This window comes from Centroberyx gerrardi, chromosome 5 (genome assembly GCF_048128805.1).
Source record: "Centroberyx gerrardi isolate f3 chromosome 5, fCenGer3.hap1.cur.20231027, whole genome shotgun sequence".
Lineage (NCBI taxonomy): Eukaryota > Metazoa > Chordata > Actinopteri > Beryciformes > Berycidae > Centroberyx > Centroberyx gerrardi.
The window spans coordinates 22,689,299-22,705,458 of record NC_136001.1 but is presented as its reverse complement, the minus strand read 5'-3'; the positions used below and the strand labels follow the sequence as shown (position 1 = coordinate 22,705,458).

The following is a 16,160-nucleotide window of genomic DNA, read 5'->3' as shown; positions in this document are numbered from 1 at the left end:
TATACAGTATGTGGGAATAGGGTATGGGGTGACAAGTGGCAAACCATTGAGGCTGACATTCTGAAATTGAGTTCAAACAAAACCATTCAGGGGATATCTTATTTTATTTTTTTAAAGAAACTCCTAATGTATGAAAACTTTACTCACGAGTCAATGGTTGGTCTGACTGTTGTTGATAGGACAGATAGAGCAGTACTTGCTCCTGTCTACAAGTAGGCCTGTGCCGATATGAAAATTTCATAGTACGATTATCTTGGCCAAAATTATCTCGATATACGATATTATCTTGATAATTATTACAAAGATGAAAACCTTAGGAGGAGAATTTGACAGGGATGGTGATTCTGATTTATCGCTTGCAGCCTGATTATCCACAGGGGGGCAAAGTTCACTTCACATAAGCAATCTAAAAAGCATACGGCTTTGATTTTGAAATATGTTGTACTAAGCATCAACACATCTTGGCTTCATTTCACAAAAATCCATTCAGTATTATTTACATGAATGATAAAATTAGTTAAACTACACTACCCAGCATGCTTATAACCTAGTCGTGCTGGTTGGAATGTTCCATCTCCTGCAAAGGGAACAAGCTACAGTAGCTAACCAGCTAGTTACAGCTTCACAGGTTACTGTGAAAAAATGTCGGCAGTTACTATCATGAGCCTGAACTCATATTTAGTGCAAAAGTCCCAAACTGTATCACTTACCTACCCATACGCGACTGCGTCTACTCCCCACTAAATCGGATCTTCCCCGCTGTCAACAGTTGGTACATTCTACGTTGTACTTCTTACAAAGTCTTTTCTGTGAGTTTCCATGCCTAAAATAACAAACGTGCAGATCGTCTAAAAGCTTATGGTACGTAGTGAGTCGAGGGGTGAATCTCAACACCATTCGTTGCTTTGTTAGTTGCAGAATAAATAATTATTTGTGGTCAATGGAAAATCGCGTTAGCCACTTAGCCGCTAGTCAACCACGGGAAGGCTTCAGCCCACACTTCCGCTCCGGCTCCCAATCACGCTGTTCACTTCCCAGTGAGTGGTAGAGGATTAGAGGGAAATAAAATATAATGATGACAGACGAGAGAACTGGGGCTGTGCTGTGTGTTTGAGTTTGCTATTCTGCCTTCCAACAAGTCGCCGGTTATCGCGGTGGTCACGGTAATAAAAATTAGGGAAGGTGTCATAATTGTTATTGCTTTTTACCGCGATATATAGTAATACCGGTTATTGTCCCATCCCTATCTATAAGTAGGCCTTACATGAAAACATCAGCATAATACAACTAAGAAATTAAGTTTTATGAAAGTATAACTTTTTTGGAAACTCCTGCATGCACCGTTTACAAAATATGTTTCCTAAGTGTGAGGAAGAAGCTGCCTTTTCTTGCCTTGCTTTTCTTGCTCATTAATAAAATGAAACTGGTAGAAGCATTTCACAGACAATGTACTATCATTATTATTCACATTCACTATAATTGAAACTGAGTTATGTGTCCAATTTCCTGAGAAATACACTGGTTTTTATTCGCCTCGTGTCTAGTTTCATACACCTGTCAGGGCCATGTATCTTCAGCTCTGTTTACTGCATGCAGTGAGAGCTTGGCCAAAATATTACCCCAGTGTCTCTCTTTAAAGGTGTGATAATTCTTTATAGTAAATGTCTTTGTAATTCAGCAAGAATTTACAGCTTGCAAGCTACATTTTTGACTGAAGATATTCTAGTCTTTTGTGTAGTTTATTTCTGATTTATAGTGTACTGTAGAATTTTAGTGTTAAACTTTTTGCCCCTATTTTTTGCCCCTATATACCAGGATGACACTGTAAAAATGAAGGTTGTTGAAAGGGTATTTTTAGTAGTAAAGTTTCTTTTTAAGGATGTAAATAGTAAACTGTGTTTTTGTTTTTTTTGTGTGTAGCTAAACAACTGATTAGGACCCTCCTGAAGACTGAGCCGACCCAGAGGATGACCATCACAGAGTTCATGAATAACCCATGGATCAATGTAAGCACATAGCCTACCGTCCCTTTGGCTAGCTCACTTTCTCTCCACCCGTGCAACTCATTGACTCTGGCTGTAATCCCTGCAGCACAGCATGATTGAGATGTTTTTGTTTCCCTAAAGCAGTCGATGGAGGTTCCCCAGACGCCACTCCACACCAGCCGTGTGCTGAAGGAGGAGAAGGACGCATGGGAGGATGTCAAGGTTAGACTCCTGGTTCTCTTGGTCTCCAGTAGGCATATAATGTTATGTACAGCTGCCTGGCAAAACAAGACAAACTATTAAGATGAAAACGGTGTTCTCAGGCTGGCTACAGCAAGTTTTCTAATGAATGTCCTGTCTGCATTTACTTTCAGGAGGAAATGACCAGTGCCTTGGCAACGATGAGGGTCGACTATGAGCAAATCAAGATCAAGACCATTGAGGACTCGACCAATCCACTGCTAATGAAAAGGAGGAAGAAAGCCAATAATGCGATGGCGGACACACAGTCTCCTGCCCACTGAAAGATGCACGCATGCACGCACATACAAACACACAGGTTGTAAAAAGGAAGCAATAATTGTCGACACATGGGAGTCGCGTTGCATGGATTTTCTCAGTGTTTTGTTTTTCATGACAAGTTCTAATGTTTTGTAGGAGTGTTTTGTTTTTATTACTCAACCATTTTAACAAACCCACCACTCTGCTGTGACAGAGAGGATGTTAATCCATGTTTTTACACCAGTCAAGAGATTATTACTTATAGAAAAGGGGAGGAGAGAGAAAAAAATGAGATCTCTCTCCTCTCCTTTCCCAAATATCAGGTTGTACTTGTAGGGGCTTGAATGTTGGAGCCTTAGCATTAGCAGTAGTTCTCCTCCACCCTTCAGCCCCGCCCTAGCTCTAGCCCCCAAACCTGTGAATGTTAAATTAAATGGCTAAATCCCAAAAATAAAGCAAGGGAAAGATGTTTCTATTTCATACATGCAAAGTAAGCAGATGTATTTTTGAACTGACAAGTGGAATGTAAGGACTCGGTCGCTGACTGTTGGATTTAGCTGGAAATAGATGTTAATCTCATTCTGTGCCAGGGACTGGGAGTGTCTGTCAGATTCAGTTCGTCTCCAGTGAATGTTGACCAGAGGCCTGTGCGCTCACAAGATGGCCATGTCCCATTCTGAGGGAGCATCCTCACTCATGGCCCTTCTCTCCTACCTTAATCCACACAGCTTGGTTCAGGTACAAGGTTTTAGGGCAGAGAAAGAAGCCATGTTTCAAAATGAACCTGGCCAATCTTTCTCCTGCACGTAGCTCAGAGAGTGGGAGCCGTACTGATACTGTATTTTTTTTTTCTGGGACTTTACATTTTAGCATAGGCCTTATTCGTCGTTGCTGTTATCTAAAGCAACTTTTAACCCCCACCTTTTGGTTCAGGCTTTTACCAATGTTGTGCTTTAGAACTTATAACTTTGCCACATTACGTTTCAGGTTAATGCTATGCAGATTGTGTTTGTCCGCTTAAAATTCTTCTAGGACCTTTTTTTTTTTTTTTTTTTTTTTTTTTTATGTTTTGATTTCTGTTTGCAAATGTTGTGTTGGAGAGATGTGTAGCAACAGTAGGATGTGTATGTGTGTGTTTATGTAAGCAGCAGCACCTACTAGGGAACACATGGTTCTACCTGATTGGTCCAGCTCCTGAGGTCTGCCTGATGAGATGATGGCACCAGCTCACCTGCAGCTCAGAGTCAGCAGAGCTCGATGGGACTGTGAACTAATGTGGTTTAAAGCCTCTGTTCTCCAGCTCTCTTGTAGAGAACAGCACCTCCACACTTCCTGGAGGATCGATAGGAAGTAGAGAGTACTTAAGAACTACCACCAGCAAGCTGTCATCGCACTCGGAGAGGGTGTGATGGTTGGTTCCTCTACAACGTTCTGTTGACACCTTGACACAACAGGACACCTCCCAGCTCACCTGGGATCATGGGAAATGTTTGTTTGTCTGTTTATTTTGTCGTTGAGTTTAGTTAATTTCACTTCACTTTGTAAAATCACGTTTCCTGTCCCTTCTCACCCACAAATCTCTCACAGTAAAGAGAATGTTCTTTGAATGTTTGTGACCGTTTCTTGTTCTCTTGACCCTCCCAACACCTTTTTGTAGTGGAAGCACAGACGCGTCCATCTTTTTTTCTCCTGTCATTACTTTGTTCAAGTCCAACTGCTGTACTTTTGTCTGCTTCAGCTTTGGATTAAAAACACACATAAAACACAACCTGCTCTTCTATCTCCTCTTCTGAATATGGAAATAATTTCCATAGTGTGAGAGAAATAGAAAAACTGATCGGTACATCTCTAAAACAAATCTTTAGAATCACTGTGTCATAATTGAATCGGGAATAATTATCAGGCCTTGTTGCACAATATGGCTTGAAAACAGTTGCAGTCAAAATTTAAGACACCATACATAAGTTATGAAAAAACAAGCTAACTTCACATACAAACCTTTATTTTTATTTTTTTGTACAGTTTCACATGTAGCAGTGTTAAATATTTCTGAAACTCCTTTGGTAGAAATTCTATCCTTTACTTTTAAGCATTTGGTAAAGTTGATAGCTCACATTTGCTACTAGTAAATATATATATATATTTTGTTTATTTCAAAACTCTAAGTCACATGAAGAATGTTTTAGTTTTATACATTGTGAAAACTAAAATAACTAAACATTTCTGGACTTGATCTTTATGCAGGTATATTAACTGCAAGCAAATTGGCTTGTCCATCTGATCATACGGTAAGACACAGTGACAGACCTCAAAATATAGTTAAAAATGATTATCAACTGCTGTTAAAACCGGTTTTGCATCTGTGTTACCTGTAAATGTAAAATTACGAACGTACAATGTCACTGTGTTGTATCTTCAGGGTCAAAATGTCATTTCACAAGAACCCTATGTGAAAAGTACAAGACTGCCAGCTATTTTCATATTTCATAAACTGTTTATTTGCAATTTACATGTAAGTTCTTAGCATGTAATTGGTATTAAATTATAGCAAGCAAAATGAGATTGGTAAATAGTTGATTGGATAGCTAAAACATTTTGAAATGAGGGAAGTAACTGGCACAGTGGCAGACATTTATAGAAAAAAGATATCTTTAGCCAAATGTCTTTGGTGTTTCCATCATATGACCCAACAGTAACGCCACCTTGATGTTTACAATACTTTGTAAGCATTAGTGATGGATTACATCATTGGTTTTATTGCTGGGTTGATTAGTGTTACGGCAATGTTGGTGCCAAATAACTAAAAGTATCCTTATTATAGTGTCTGATTTGAAAATGGTTACATAATAGAGCTGAAGACACAAGACTGAGCTAAATATTATATATTTGCAATTAAAATGAAATTGAAATTGAATCAATTCTGTGTATGACAGTCTGCTTCTTATATATCCAGATTGAATTTGCCTGAAAAAATACATTCTGAATAGGCTTTAATGGTTTTTAATTGTATAGTGTATAGTGTGCGTGTGTGAATGTGTGTGTTGCCTGTTCTGCATTATTAATCAAGTTGTTCATAAGTTGAACATCTTGATTGAAACCCTACAACAGTGTTTGGGAAGGAAAGGGGATATTACTCCATATTTGATATTTAATCTCAACACATTTTCAGAATTGCCCGGCTCCTTCAGTTTTGAAGCAGGCAGTTTCGTTGTGGTCTGGGGACACTGCGTACAGACTCAACCTGCGACACAACATCTAATAGTCCTTGCGAGCATGAGTGACTCCTGGAATTCACATATTTGCATACTAACGCAGTTTTGGTGGCATTGAGTCAGCACTGATATTTGTGTTTCCCGCCCATGCGGAGGGGGGTATTTCTCCTCAGGTGCGAGGCAGTGGCGGGCACTCGGCTTCCAGCTCTGAGTCTGACGAAACCAACAGTCATATCGCTCTGCCATGTATGTCTGTGTCAGGTATGTGTGAATGGGGGTAAATGGGGCTTCAGGGGAGTCCCTGTTAATAATAGCCCTGCTAAAGTTTTACCCCTTTACTGCCCGAGACAAACCCCACCACACAAAAAAAGATGAATGGGCGCTCATCCCTTAAGCATTTTAATTAGCAAGAGGTAAACAGGCTAGAGTGAAAACACGGAATATATGGTGTAAAGCTAATTAGGGTTTACAGTAGACCTATAGGGAAGATAATCACTAGGTCGTCCTCTCTGCACCACTGTCTCTTTAAACAGCCAATAGTCAAGTTCCACTCCACAGATGTCACCAGTCCACAGAAAGTGGGGCAAAACCTAAAAAAACAATTCACAGATACAAAAACTGGGGTAATGAACCCATTTTTCAAGGCGGCGAGCTCAAACTGTGTGTATCCCGGCCTGTTGACCTCTGTGTGTCTTCACATGTTTTTGTGTGTACCGTTCTGAGGGTGTGAGAAATTGGTTAGGTGTGGAGGATGGAGACTTCTCAGCTGAGGTGGTGACACACATACAGCTCCGAGTTCTTTGAAGTGGCATGCCATCCTTATTCTCACACACAAACACACATCCTCTCAGACATGTGACAGAGCTGCTGGACCTGACCCAGACGGGTAGTAATAGTGAGATGCTGCACTTTACCTCAGTGAGAAACATGCAGCACTGAGTGCACCTCAGCAAGGTTACAGAACACCTCTCATTGTGTATTTTACAGTCACAACACGAGCCACTAATCTGTTTAACATACTGGAAATCCACTTGTTTTTGTGCTTGGTGTGTAATTGCATACTGATGACTTCTCCCTGACCTTGTCAACTAATCTAAGAAAAGTATCCTTGCTTAGCAATAGGTAGCCAGCAAGGTGTTCGTGTTGGAAAAGCCTGATCAGGCCTTTGTGTAGAAACCCCTCTCACTGTATCTTTGTATCACAACATTAGTTCCACTGTCAAGTAAAACTCTATGTTGTGGTGACTGCGGTTACTTTGATATTTTTTTTTCTTGTTCTTTTGCCAGCTCCCAGTCTACTGTAACAACATCCGCAGACGCACACTAACCGATGCCCCTTATTTAGTAGGAACACAATCTTATTAACTGCAGCCTACAGCCTCTAGGAGCTTTTTCAGGAGAAGGGAAGGTCACACACATACACACACACACACACACACACACACACACACACACACACACACACACACACACACACATACATACATCACACAAACAAAGCTGCCTGTTACAGTACTGCTGGACACTGAGCAGCTCTTCTGCAGCAGTCTGGGTTCAGGTTCCTCGCTCAAAGGCCCTTTGCTGGCAGTTGGAGAGGAGAGTGATGCTCATTCACTGCTGCTGCAGATTTTTCAGCTCGTGAGAATGTGACACTCACTCCCATGCACACATATACAGTACATGATATGTGCAAACTGATGAAGCTAATTGCTATCGTTAACAGTGAATTTCCAGTACAGGTTTGGCCTTAAAAAAGCGTTTGCCTGCTTTGGAGACAGATCCAAAGCGTGGCAAACAGCAGCATCAGCATGAGGCTAGTTAGTGGTTTTGTTTACTTTGCCACCCTGAAGTTTTATACTTTCTACATTGTTGAATAAATTTGAATATGTTGGTCTGCAAACCTGTACCAAGTGTTTTTTCTTGGGAACAGGGAAAGAGGGGAGTCACACTTGGTGTTGCGCCTAGTTTCGCCTAGTTTCCCTTAGTCTGGGCCTAACAGTGCTTTTTTGGAACTACTTAATATGGGCATGTCCGTTCAGGAAACGCCCTAAGTACGCCCTACTTGTTGCATAAGGACATTCAATATTCATGAAATATTGTTTTGTCACAGCATGGTCATATCTTTCACGTCTTTTCCAGTGAAAGAGAGAGGAAGGATGTGGACGAGGAGTGGCAGCAATAACAGAAACTTTGGAGACTGGTATCGCAGAGGAGCTGAGTTTGCTATATGTAATGCCTCTGTGAAGTACATACTGTACATGATATGAACAAGTTATTGCCAAACTGGACCCTTTCAACACCGTGATAATTGACTGAAAATGGTCTGGATGAGAGACAGAAGGAACCAATCTTAATGTACTATAGTGTATAGTGCCTGAACTGACTCATGCTTCTGACTTATACATAGCTCTGTATCAACTGACTCAGTTCATGATTAGAATGAGTGTGTTTCGTTGCATTGAAGCAACGTCCGCTTTTTATATGTCTGCAGTACAGGAGCCTCCTGCCTGGACAGAGCCCTACTCTTGTATTTGACTCATCAGTTTTACAGATAGCTGTTGTCAAGTGAAACCTTGTCAACTTTTCAGGAAGGAAAGCAGCCTCGTTTGTAACTTGATGACCAGACGTTTTTGAGTTTGTTGGTCTTGAAAGGGTTCCATAAACCCAAGGGTCGTAGAATTTTCTCAGCTCATAGAGAAGCATGTAATCCTTCAACTTCAGTCAACACATGAAAATCACCCGGAAGCAACATTATGGAAAGGGATCTCAACCGTCTGCCCTATCTGCTCTATGCTGCGGTTAGATGCTCACAGGACACTGAGCAAACCATGAGATGCCATCTTATTTCTTACATTCTCATCATCTCTTCACACTTTGTCATTCTGTGTTTCAAATGATTTCCAAATGAAAAAAAATGTTGGTATGGGGGTCTCTGTGATGGATCAATATGGATGTGTTGGGCAGCTTTGGAAAGGTTAACATTTCATCACTCCTCTATCTCTCCATCTCTGGTCACTGAGGCTCTTAGAAGTGTCCCCCGGGTATCTTGACTGTTCCCACTTATTCCCTCCTAAATCATAAGATCTTTCCAGGCGTGCTCGGTACTCTAGGGAAAAAAACGCTCCAAGAGGCATACTTCCAGGACAGCACATCTTCACAACAAGTATAACAAAAGTTATGGACTCCTTGGAGACTCACAAATTTAGGACAACAATTTCAGCTATTTTCATGTGCACAGTTTTCCATAACTAACCATCTCAAATCCCACATATCAGCAGACTTACCATGTCTTTTGACGTAGGCCATACAATTTGAATGTGGACTGCTTTGTTTGGTTACAATTTGGCACAGCTCTCATAAGTATCCTGAGGATAGGCCGATTGTTTTAGGAAATTAGGAAATTAGGCTAGCAAAGTCAGTGTCTCCTTTCAAAGCACTTCTTAAGACACTTTTATAGACAAGTAATTGTTTCTCTTGTTTGTAATCTTGTTGTTGTCTTTTTGTAGTAATGTTTGCGTAATCTTTGTCGACTTTGTAGAAAAGTGCTATGTAAATAAAGTTGTTATTGTTCTACTGTTCACTGATACTCAATTCTTGAACACAGACAAGAAATATTTTATTTGGAGGTTATTAATATAGGCTAGTTTTATGATTCAGTACAATGCAGAAATTTATTGTAATTGGAAAATAATCGTATCAGTTTTCGCTAGGTTGGTTAATGATGATAATGAAAATGATTCCCTCCTCCAGTTTCCCACCCGGTCTCTAACGCACTGCTCTTTGATAAGAACTAACCAGTCATTACATGACAGACCGGCAGACGTGCTCTTACCAACACTGTCACGTTACCAGATTGATGATTCAAAGCTGTAAATGTTGTTTTGAAGAGTTTTGAAGCATAACACTGACGTAAAAACATGATCTATTCTTAAAGATAGGCTACAGCCATTATCATCAGGCAGTAATTTAAGGATAATCATGCTTAACCAGACAAATGTCATGAATGGCATCTTCTACTGCCATTGCTATCATGATACTAGTGTCAGAACCTCACACATTGACTAAGCAAGTTGCTGGTGAAATCTGTTAGAGTAGTTTCAGTGCAGAGGCATGAGTCAGCTCAGGAATAACCTGGTAGACACTTGACACTAAACTCAAGTGGCAGATAAGACATATCAGAATGGAAATGTTAATGTGTTCTCTATTGACATCAATAAAGGCTGTGTGTAATGCACATATCTTATAGTATATTGTAACTATACTATGCCATTTTTGTTGAATGTTGTAAGAATGCTCAGATGTTCATTTACTGTGGCACATCTAATTATGATTAGAAAACCCCTGAAACACCTGCAACCGGCCCTTCTGTCTGCCTCATGATCAAGAAGGTCACACCAGCAAAATGAAACACATATAGAGTAGTAATTTCAACCGTCTTTGGTTCAGAGCAGCTCTATTTTATCCTGGGTGTTAGTTCTGTTTTATGCTTGTGTGTGTGTCTTTGTGTGTGTGTGCGTGTGTGTATATGCCATGAGGGTGAGGCTGGCTAGTTACGGTAAGTTAGAGACTGCAGGGCTGCTGCTGGTAAGTGATGTATATGGGTCACGTTTGAGGTTAGCCTGTTGAGTTTACGTTCTAGTGGTTCCCCACGTGTAGACGGCAGCACTGCAGGATGTGATATGTATTCGATACTCTACTCTACCACTTGATAGATGAGACATCAAAACTGTGTCAGGAGTATGCAGTGATCTGTGTTTATGGTTGCAGCAGGTCATTTTGTTTTTGCCATATCATGGTATAAAAAAAACATAAGAATCATTGATCATTAACAAGTAATTTATTCATCTGTTACAATACAAAACATGTTCAAATAAATACTAAATATGTATTTTAAATTAGTATAGCTGGTAAAAATAAATATGACAGGGTTTTTTCTTCTAAACATGATGACGTGAAACAGAGTATCTTAGCTGCCCAAATACAACTGTAATAGCCTACAACTCCATGGAATGTTTTTCAGTAGCCTTGTACCTATTGACTGCCTGGCACACAAAATTATTTCCTAGCTGATTATTTACGCATCATTCCACTTGAATAATCAGACTTCAATGGTTTGCATACTTCACTATTAAACTTTAAGCTCATTAAATTCATCACTGAAGATATCAGTGCACAAACAATTTATAAATAGTAACTGTGCTTATAGGACTCAATATGAGCCCAACATAGAAACTTGTCCTCAGGACAAAAAGTAAATCAAAGCCTCAGCACAATAAAGCATTAGAATAGCAGTTCAACAGGCTCATAGAAGCAAACCAATGTCGAGCAACATTCATACCAATATGTTCCTCTGTTGGACACAAGGGAACAATGGACTGTGAATGCAAAGGAGTGTAAGGGTGTATGTGAGACTATGGTCTTTTTTTCCTGAGGTGAATAAGGGTAGGATCTGTGTTAGAGGGGCAACCAGGTCAATGCCTCCGTCGTTTGGAGGCCAGGTAAGTCTCGATGTAGTTGAATAACAGATCCAGCTCGCCCATGGCCTTGTAAAGTCCTTTATCCTCCATCTGTGGACAAACACATCACGCAGTTTATTAATATTATCTGTGACAATACAAGCGTGCACACCGGTACACTGTACAAACACGCATTTTTTGTAGTTGATGAATTGGCACATATTGTAGTGGAGCTACAATATGATACTTGTGTTTGAGATTTTTTCAAAGATAATGCTGTGAGTTGGGCTTGAACCCTCCACTCTGTGACCTGGACACTCACCTGAGTGTAAGTGGAGTTGAAGTCTTTGATGTCAAAGGGCTTCTGGCAGGAGAAGTAATGTTTCTATATGGAGGAAAAAATAGATAAGAGGTTACTAGTGAAATACAGAGAGGTTACCTGGCATTACAACTTCTTTCATTAGCACATCGTGAGGAGCTGCATGCCTTCCACTTTTTGCAGAACCAGATGATGTGCCATTATGCACTGTGCTGCAGTTTAGGAATCACTGATTAATGCAATGTTGTCCTGTCCTCTGAGCCATCACATAACTCTTCCCCTTTTGGTCGCAGCCTGTCATTTGCCTCTTGTCCCTCAAAAGTGTGGGGAATTTTTGGATGTTGTCCAAATTAGTCACACTAATGGTGTGAGGGAGCTGATGGTTGCACTGAGGGCGTTTAACCCAATGACACCTAATCACGTGTAAGGCATGACATCTAATAATTTGTCACACTAACCAAATAATAATATCGTGCCAGTCATCCGTCACTGCTCTACTTCTCAACTCAGATTTAGCCTACTCGATCTCGTTTAATTAGATGCAGGGACTTCACTATTTCTTATTGGTTAGTGAATTGACACCCTGGTGCATTTTAATCCTGATATAGCCTATGTTAAATATCGCCACTAATGCAGTCCGTACTAACTACACTATACTCAGTGATACAGCAGCGACTTTGCACATAACAGAGATCAGCCACATGTGTCCATCTCGTCACGCGCTGCGTCGGCGGTGCTTCTCCCCAGACTGCGCGCTGCGCAGAGAAAGTTGTGAAACCTTCCTTGAGCTGAGCGAGACACCGGCAAGTCAACGGCATCTACTCACCTATTTATATCTATTTTCTACTGGAGTAGCTATAAATGTATTTCCAGGATACTCACACATCTGATGACATCACCCTTGAGCTCGTTGAAGATCTGCTGTATGGACTCCATGTGAGGCTTGAAGTTCTTGTTGTTCTCCGTCACTCCAGCCATGGCCGTCGGCAAAACCGTGCTCAGGTAGAAGTCAAGTATGCTGTTTATGGCATGGCAGCCGTATGAGCTCTAATGAAGGAGCAAACAGCCAACATAGTTAAGTGATGTCCGTATTCGTTTGATTGGTTTGCATGATGCTGCTGGTGCAGCCTATTCTACCATCGCTCTTAGTGTATGCCCGTCTGTTCAGCAGCGCAGGACTGAACATAATGAATGATCTTCGCTGAGAGTTTAGAGATACTTACTGTAAAATAATTCTCCACGGTTTGGTCTAGCAGCGCTGTGTCCAATTGATCGTTGGCTTCCTGTGAAGAGCCGAAAGCAAAGCTTGTTATGTAAGCCAGTGTGAGCAGCCTCAGTGACAGAGACAGAGACACATGGAGAGGTGTAAGACTGCAGCATCACCTGGACACCGACGGGACAGGAGATAAAGGCCTATACACAGCCACAGGGGCGGTGTTGGTTTATTTAACTGATGCTACACATGTGGTCACGGACTCCGGAGGAGCTGGAGTGCCGTTGGTTACTTACGTAGTAATCTTTAATCTGGGAAAAGTCCTCTCGCAGCTTCCTGAGCCGGACAGGGAAGCCCTCCACGAAGCGGCAGCACTGGTTATTGCACACGGGACTGCACCAGGTATTCGCATGAAAAGACAACAGAGTCAGGATGGACAGGAGCAGAGAGAGGGGAGTCATGCTGGAGTCTTGTGGTCCTGGACTGGCAGGCTGCTGTGGAGAGTGAAAAATGCTGCTGCTGCCTCAATGAACCCAGATGAGACCTGGTCTTCTGACCTCTGAGTGAAAGAGCAAAAAAAATCTTCTTGGCAAGACTTGGCCGAGGAGCAAGTGCATACTCTGGCCTGATCTGATGTCCTTTATATTCAACATGGGGAAAGGTTTTTAGAGAGGGGGAGGGCAGTTACTGGAAGAGATGGGGTTAAAAATCCATCCATGAGACAGCCGTCCTTCACATGTAAAGGAAAATTTGTGAGAAATCATACATTACACATTCCCCGCCCCTAAGTTGGGCTGGCACTACTGTGAATCAAAATAGAAGTAAGATTTCGTGGTAATGACAAGTGTATCTGCTAGAAAATAATTCTGTAGGAAGCCTCTTAATGGTTATGCATTTTTTCTTTTATCCACAATAATAGCAATGTAATAACAACAAAAATGTAATAACAATACGAAGAATAAGATTAATTGTATTACACAGTTAAGGTTACACTAGTAAACAACTGGGCAGTGGCAAAGCAAAGACATAACAATTTGGATTGGGGTGTGATACAGACCCTGGTCAGAGTACGTGGGGAGCAAGGCCTCTGTCCATAGATCTCAGGCTGTGCCTATTATTATTATTATTATTATTATTATTATTATTACTACTAATGGGGGATATGAATGCCATAAGGCCTACATGTATCCTATACCCAATAAACTAGCACAGAAGAGTCACAATTAGAAATTGATAAGTTGTCATTTAGATACAAACATTAGCATTTTAAATTGCATATACTGTAAATTACATTATATTATGCCATATATATTCTGAATAACAAAGGCAGTTGTGCCACTCTGAGAGATGGAAAATAATGTTCGGTTGTGGTTTGAGTCTGATGACGCTGTGGATTCTCTCTCTATGTCAGAGATGCGTAATAAGAGAGACGGGGGGTAAAGGAAGGTGTATTTTTCTCCTCTTTCCTTTGCTGTGAGTTAGTGACCAGCCTGTCTGTGCTCTTTCTAGAGATTCAGTTTTCTTCACCATAGAGCACAAAGTCGGTGGGGTTTGCACACGTGTGACCAGACAGAGGGTGAGGTGGCATAAGAGGAAGACATAAAGAGGGAGAAAACACAGAGAGAAGTGGTTAGGGGCTCGTAGTGGCTGCACCAGCATGTGGTGTTTCCCCTCCTGTGAAATTTCTGGTCCATGGAATGTCCACCCATCCGCCGCCACTGTTCCTCTGCAGTCTGCAGTCTGTACCCATTTGTTTTGAGTAATACTGGGATTTTGAGAATTGTTCGGGATACGCTGATTGAGAGAACATGATTTAGTGATTAGTGATCACAGGATACGTACTCTAATGCAAGTAATACTACTACTGAGTCAGCAGTAACCAGTGGGAATCCCCTCTGACTGGCATTTGTCATGCAGAACATGTCTTATAAATTCTGTGAGTGTGGTGTGTGTGTGTGTGTGTGTGTGCGTGTGTGTGTGCATGGATTTAGCTCTATGATTCATGCATCCAGCTGAACACTGACAGTGCAGTTGCATTTTTGCTGCTGTTGTTCAATCTATCGGTGTCATTTGTATAGTGATCAGATGTGTCATTGTGTATCACATTGTTATTTTCTCAAGTAAAGTATCTGATGTTTAGCTTTTAGTCAGTGTGGTCCTCTCCTGTACGCAGCTCATGACCGACCAGAACGTACCAGATCTGACCAGTGAGACTGCTGAGTAATAACCTCAAGTCTGCCGTTTGGAAAGATCTGTTGCTTAACATCACCTTTTCTTTATCTCTGGATAAATATAGCATATCTCAATGCTGTATTAATTTAGGATCACTGATATCTGAATTATTTCTCCTAAACCCCCCTTAGGAGCAATAAAGGGATACACATGAGAATATACATCTGCATTAAGTGTAAGAAGTGCTCGAGACAAATAAGAGCAGGATGATATCTCATTAGATGCTACACTCACAGATTGATGATACATTTCTGAGATGTTTCTTCATAAAGAACTATTAGAGACTTAGTGCATATTAAGATGTTAGAAACACAAATAAAAGACAATCCAAGGCTTGCTAGAATTTCAGAAGCATGAGAAAATGGTCAAAATCTCACACTGATTTTAAATAAACCTCATGTATGTCTACGAGAAGTGAATGAGAGGAAGTGATGATCTTATTTAGGATATTGCTTTCCCCTGGGTGGATCACCAAGGTCTTTATGCAGCTGTTCACAGAACTGGGTGTCACAGAATTGTGAATCTTTCACAGAACTAGCTGTTGATGTGATGATGCAACAGTGTGTTTAGATGTACTAATTCAGTCTGCCATCACGAGAGCAATTCATTTTTAACTGGTGATCTTTTGCTTTCAGCAAAGTCTGTAGCACCTGCTTAGGCAAATCAATCACTTAACCACTGTCAAAGAAAGAAAGTCACACAGTTAGTTCACATCTAATTTCAGCCCGTCTGTTCAGCAGCGCAGGACTGAACATAATGAATGATCTTCACTGAGAGTTTAGAGATACTTACTGTAAAGTAATTCTTCACGGTCTGGTCTAGCAGCGCTGTGTCCAATTCATCGTTGGCTTCCTGTGAAGAGCCGAAAGCAAAGCTTGTTATGTAAGCCAGTGTGAGCAGCCTCAGTGACAGAGACAGAGACACATGGAGAGGTGTAAGACTGCAGCATCACCTGGACACCGACGGGACAGGAGATAAAGGCCTATACACAGCCACAGGGGCGGTGTTGGTTTATTTAACTGATGCTACACATGTGGTCACGGACTCCGGAGGAGCTGGAGTGCCGTTGGTTACTTACGTAGTAATCTTTAATCTGGGAAAAGTCCTCTCGCAGCTTCCTGAGCCGGACAGGGAAGCCCTCCACGAAGTGGCAGCACTGGTTATTGCACACGGGACTGCACCAGGTATTCGCATGAAAAGACAACAGAGTCAGGATGGACAGGAGCAGAGAGAGGGGAGTCAT

At 41.2% G+C, this 16,160-nt stretch overlaps 2 protein-coding genes across 3 annotated transcripts in view; one reads left to right on the top strand and one right to left on the bottom strand.

Annotated features, from left to right (window-relative positions):
- mapkapk2a (MAPK activated protein kinase 2a) overlaps nucleotides 1-4,254 on the top strand; it is a 31,074-nt gene extending 26,820 nt beyond the window's left edge. Inside the window, exons 8-10 of one of the 2 annotated variants that reach the window (XM_071910543.2) lie at nucleotides 1,921-2,006; nucleotides 2,130-2,207; nucleotides 2,360-4,254. In XM_071910543.2, coding sequence (XP_071766644.1) covers nucleotides 1,921-2,006; nucleotides 2,130-2,207; nucleotides 2,360-2,509 — 314 coding nt within the window. In that variant the 3' untranslated portion in view covers nucleotides 2,510-4,254. Of the gene's footprint in view, nucleotides 1-1,920; nucleotides 2,007-2,126; nucleotides 2,208-2,359 lie in introns of both variants that reach the window. The other variant, XM_071910537.2, reaches the window with a different exon arrangement.
- A 6,353-nt stretch (nucleotides 4,255-10,607) lies between these two features.
- il10 (interleukin 10) lies at nucleotides 10,608-16,160 on the bottom strand. Its single transcript, XM_071910394.2, has 5 exons — nucleotides 15,996-16,160; nucleotides 15,710-15,769; nucleotides 12,355-12,519; nucleotides 11,476-11,538; nucleotides 10,608-11,264 (listed from the first exon to the last, which is right to left on the bottom strand). Exons 1-5 carry the CDS (start codon nucleotides 16,158-16,160, stop codon nucleotides 11,169-11,171), a joined length of 549 nt encoding a protein of 182 aa, XP_071766495.2. The 3' UTR covers nucleotides 10,608-11,168.

Excerpts from the sequence above, each read along its gene's own strand:
- il10 (XM_071910394.2), bottom strand. The coding sequence starts at position 16,160 with ATGACTCCCCTCTCTCTGCTCCTGTCCATCCTGACTCTGTTGTCTTTT. Across the intron at positions 15,770-15,995 it reads CCCAGATTAAAGATTACTAC|GAAGCCAACGATGAATTGGA; the intron begins GTAAGTAACCAA and ends GGCTCTTCACAG. Across the intron at positions 11,539-12,354 it reads AGGGTGATGTCATCAGATGT|AAACATTACTTCTCCTGCCA; the intron begins GTGAGTATCCTG and ends TCCTCCATATAG.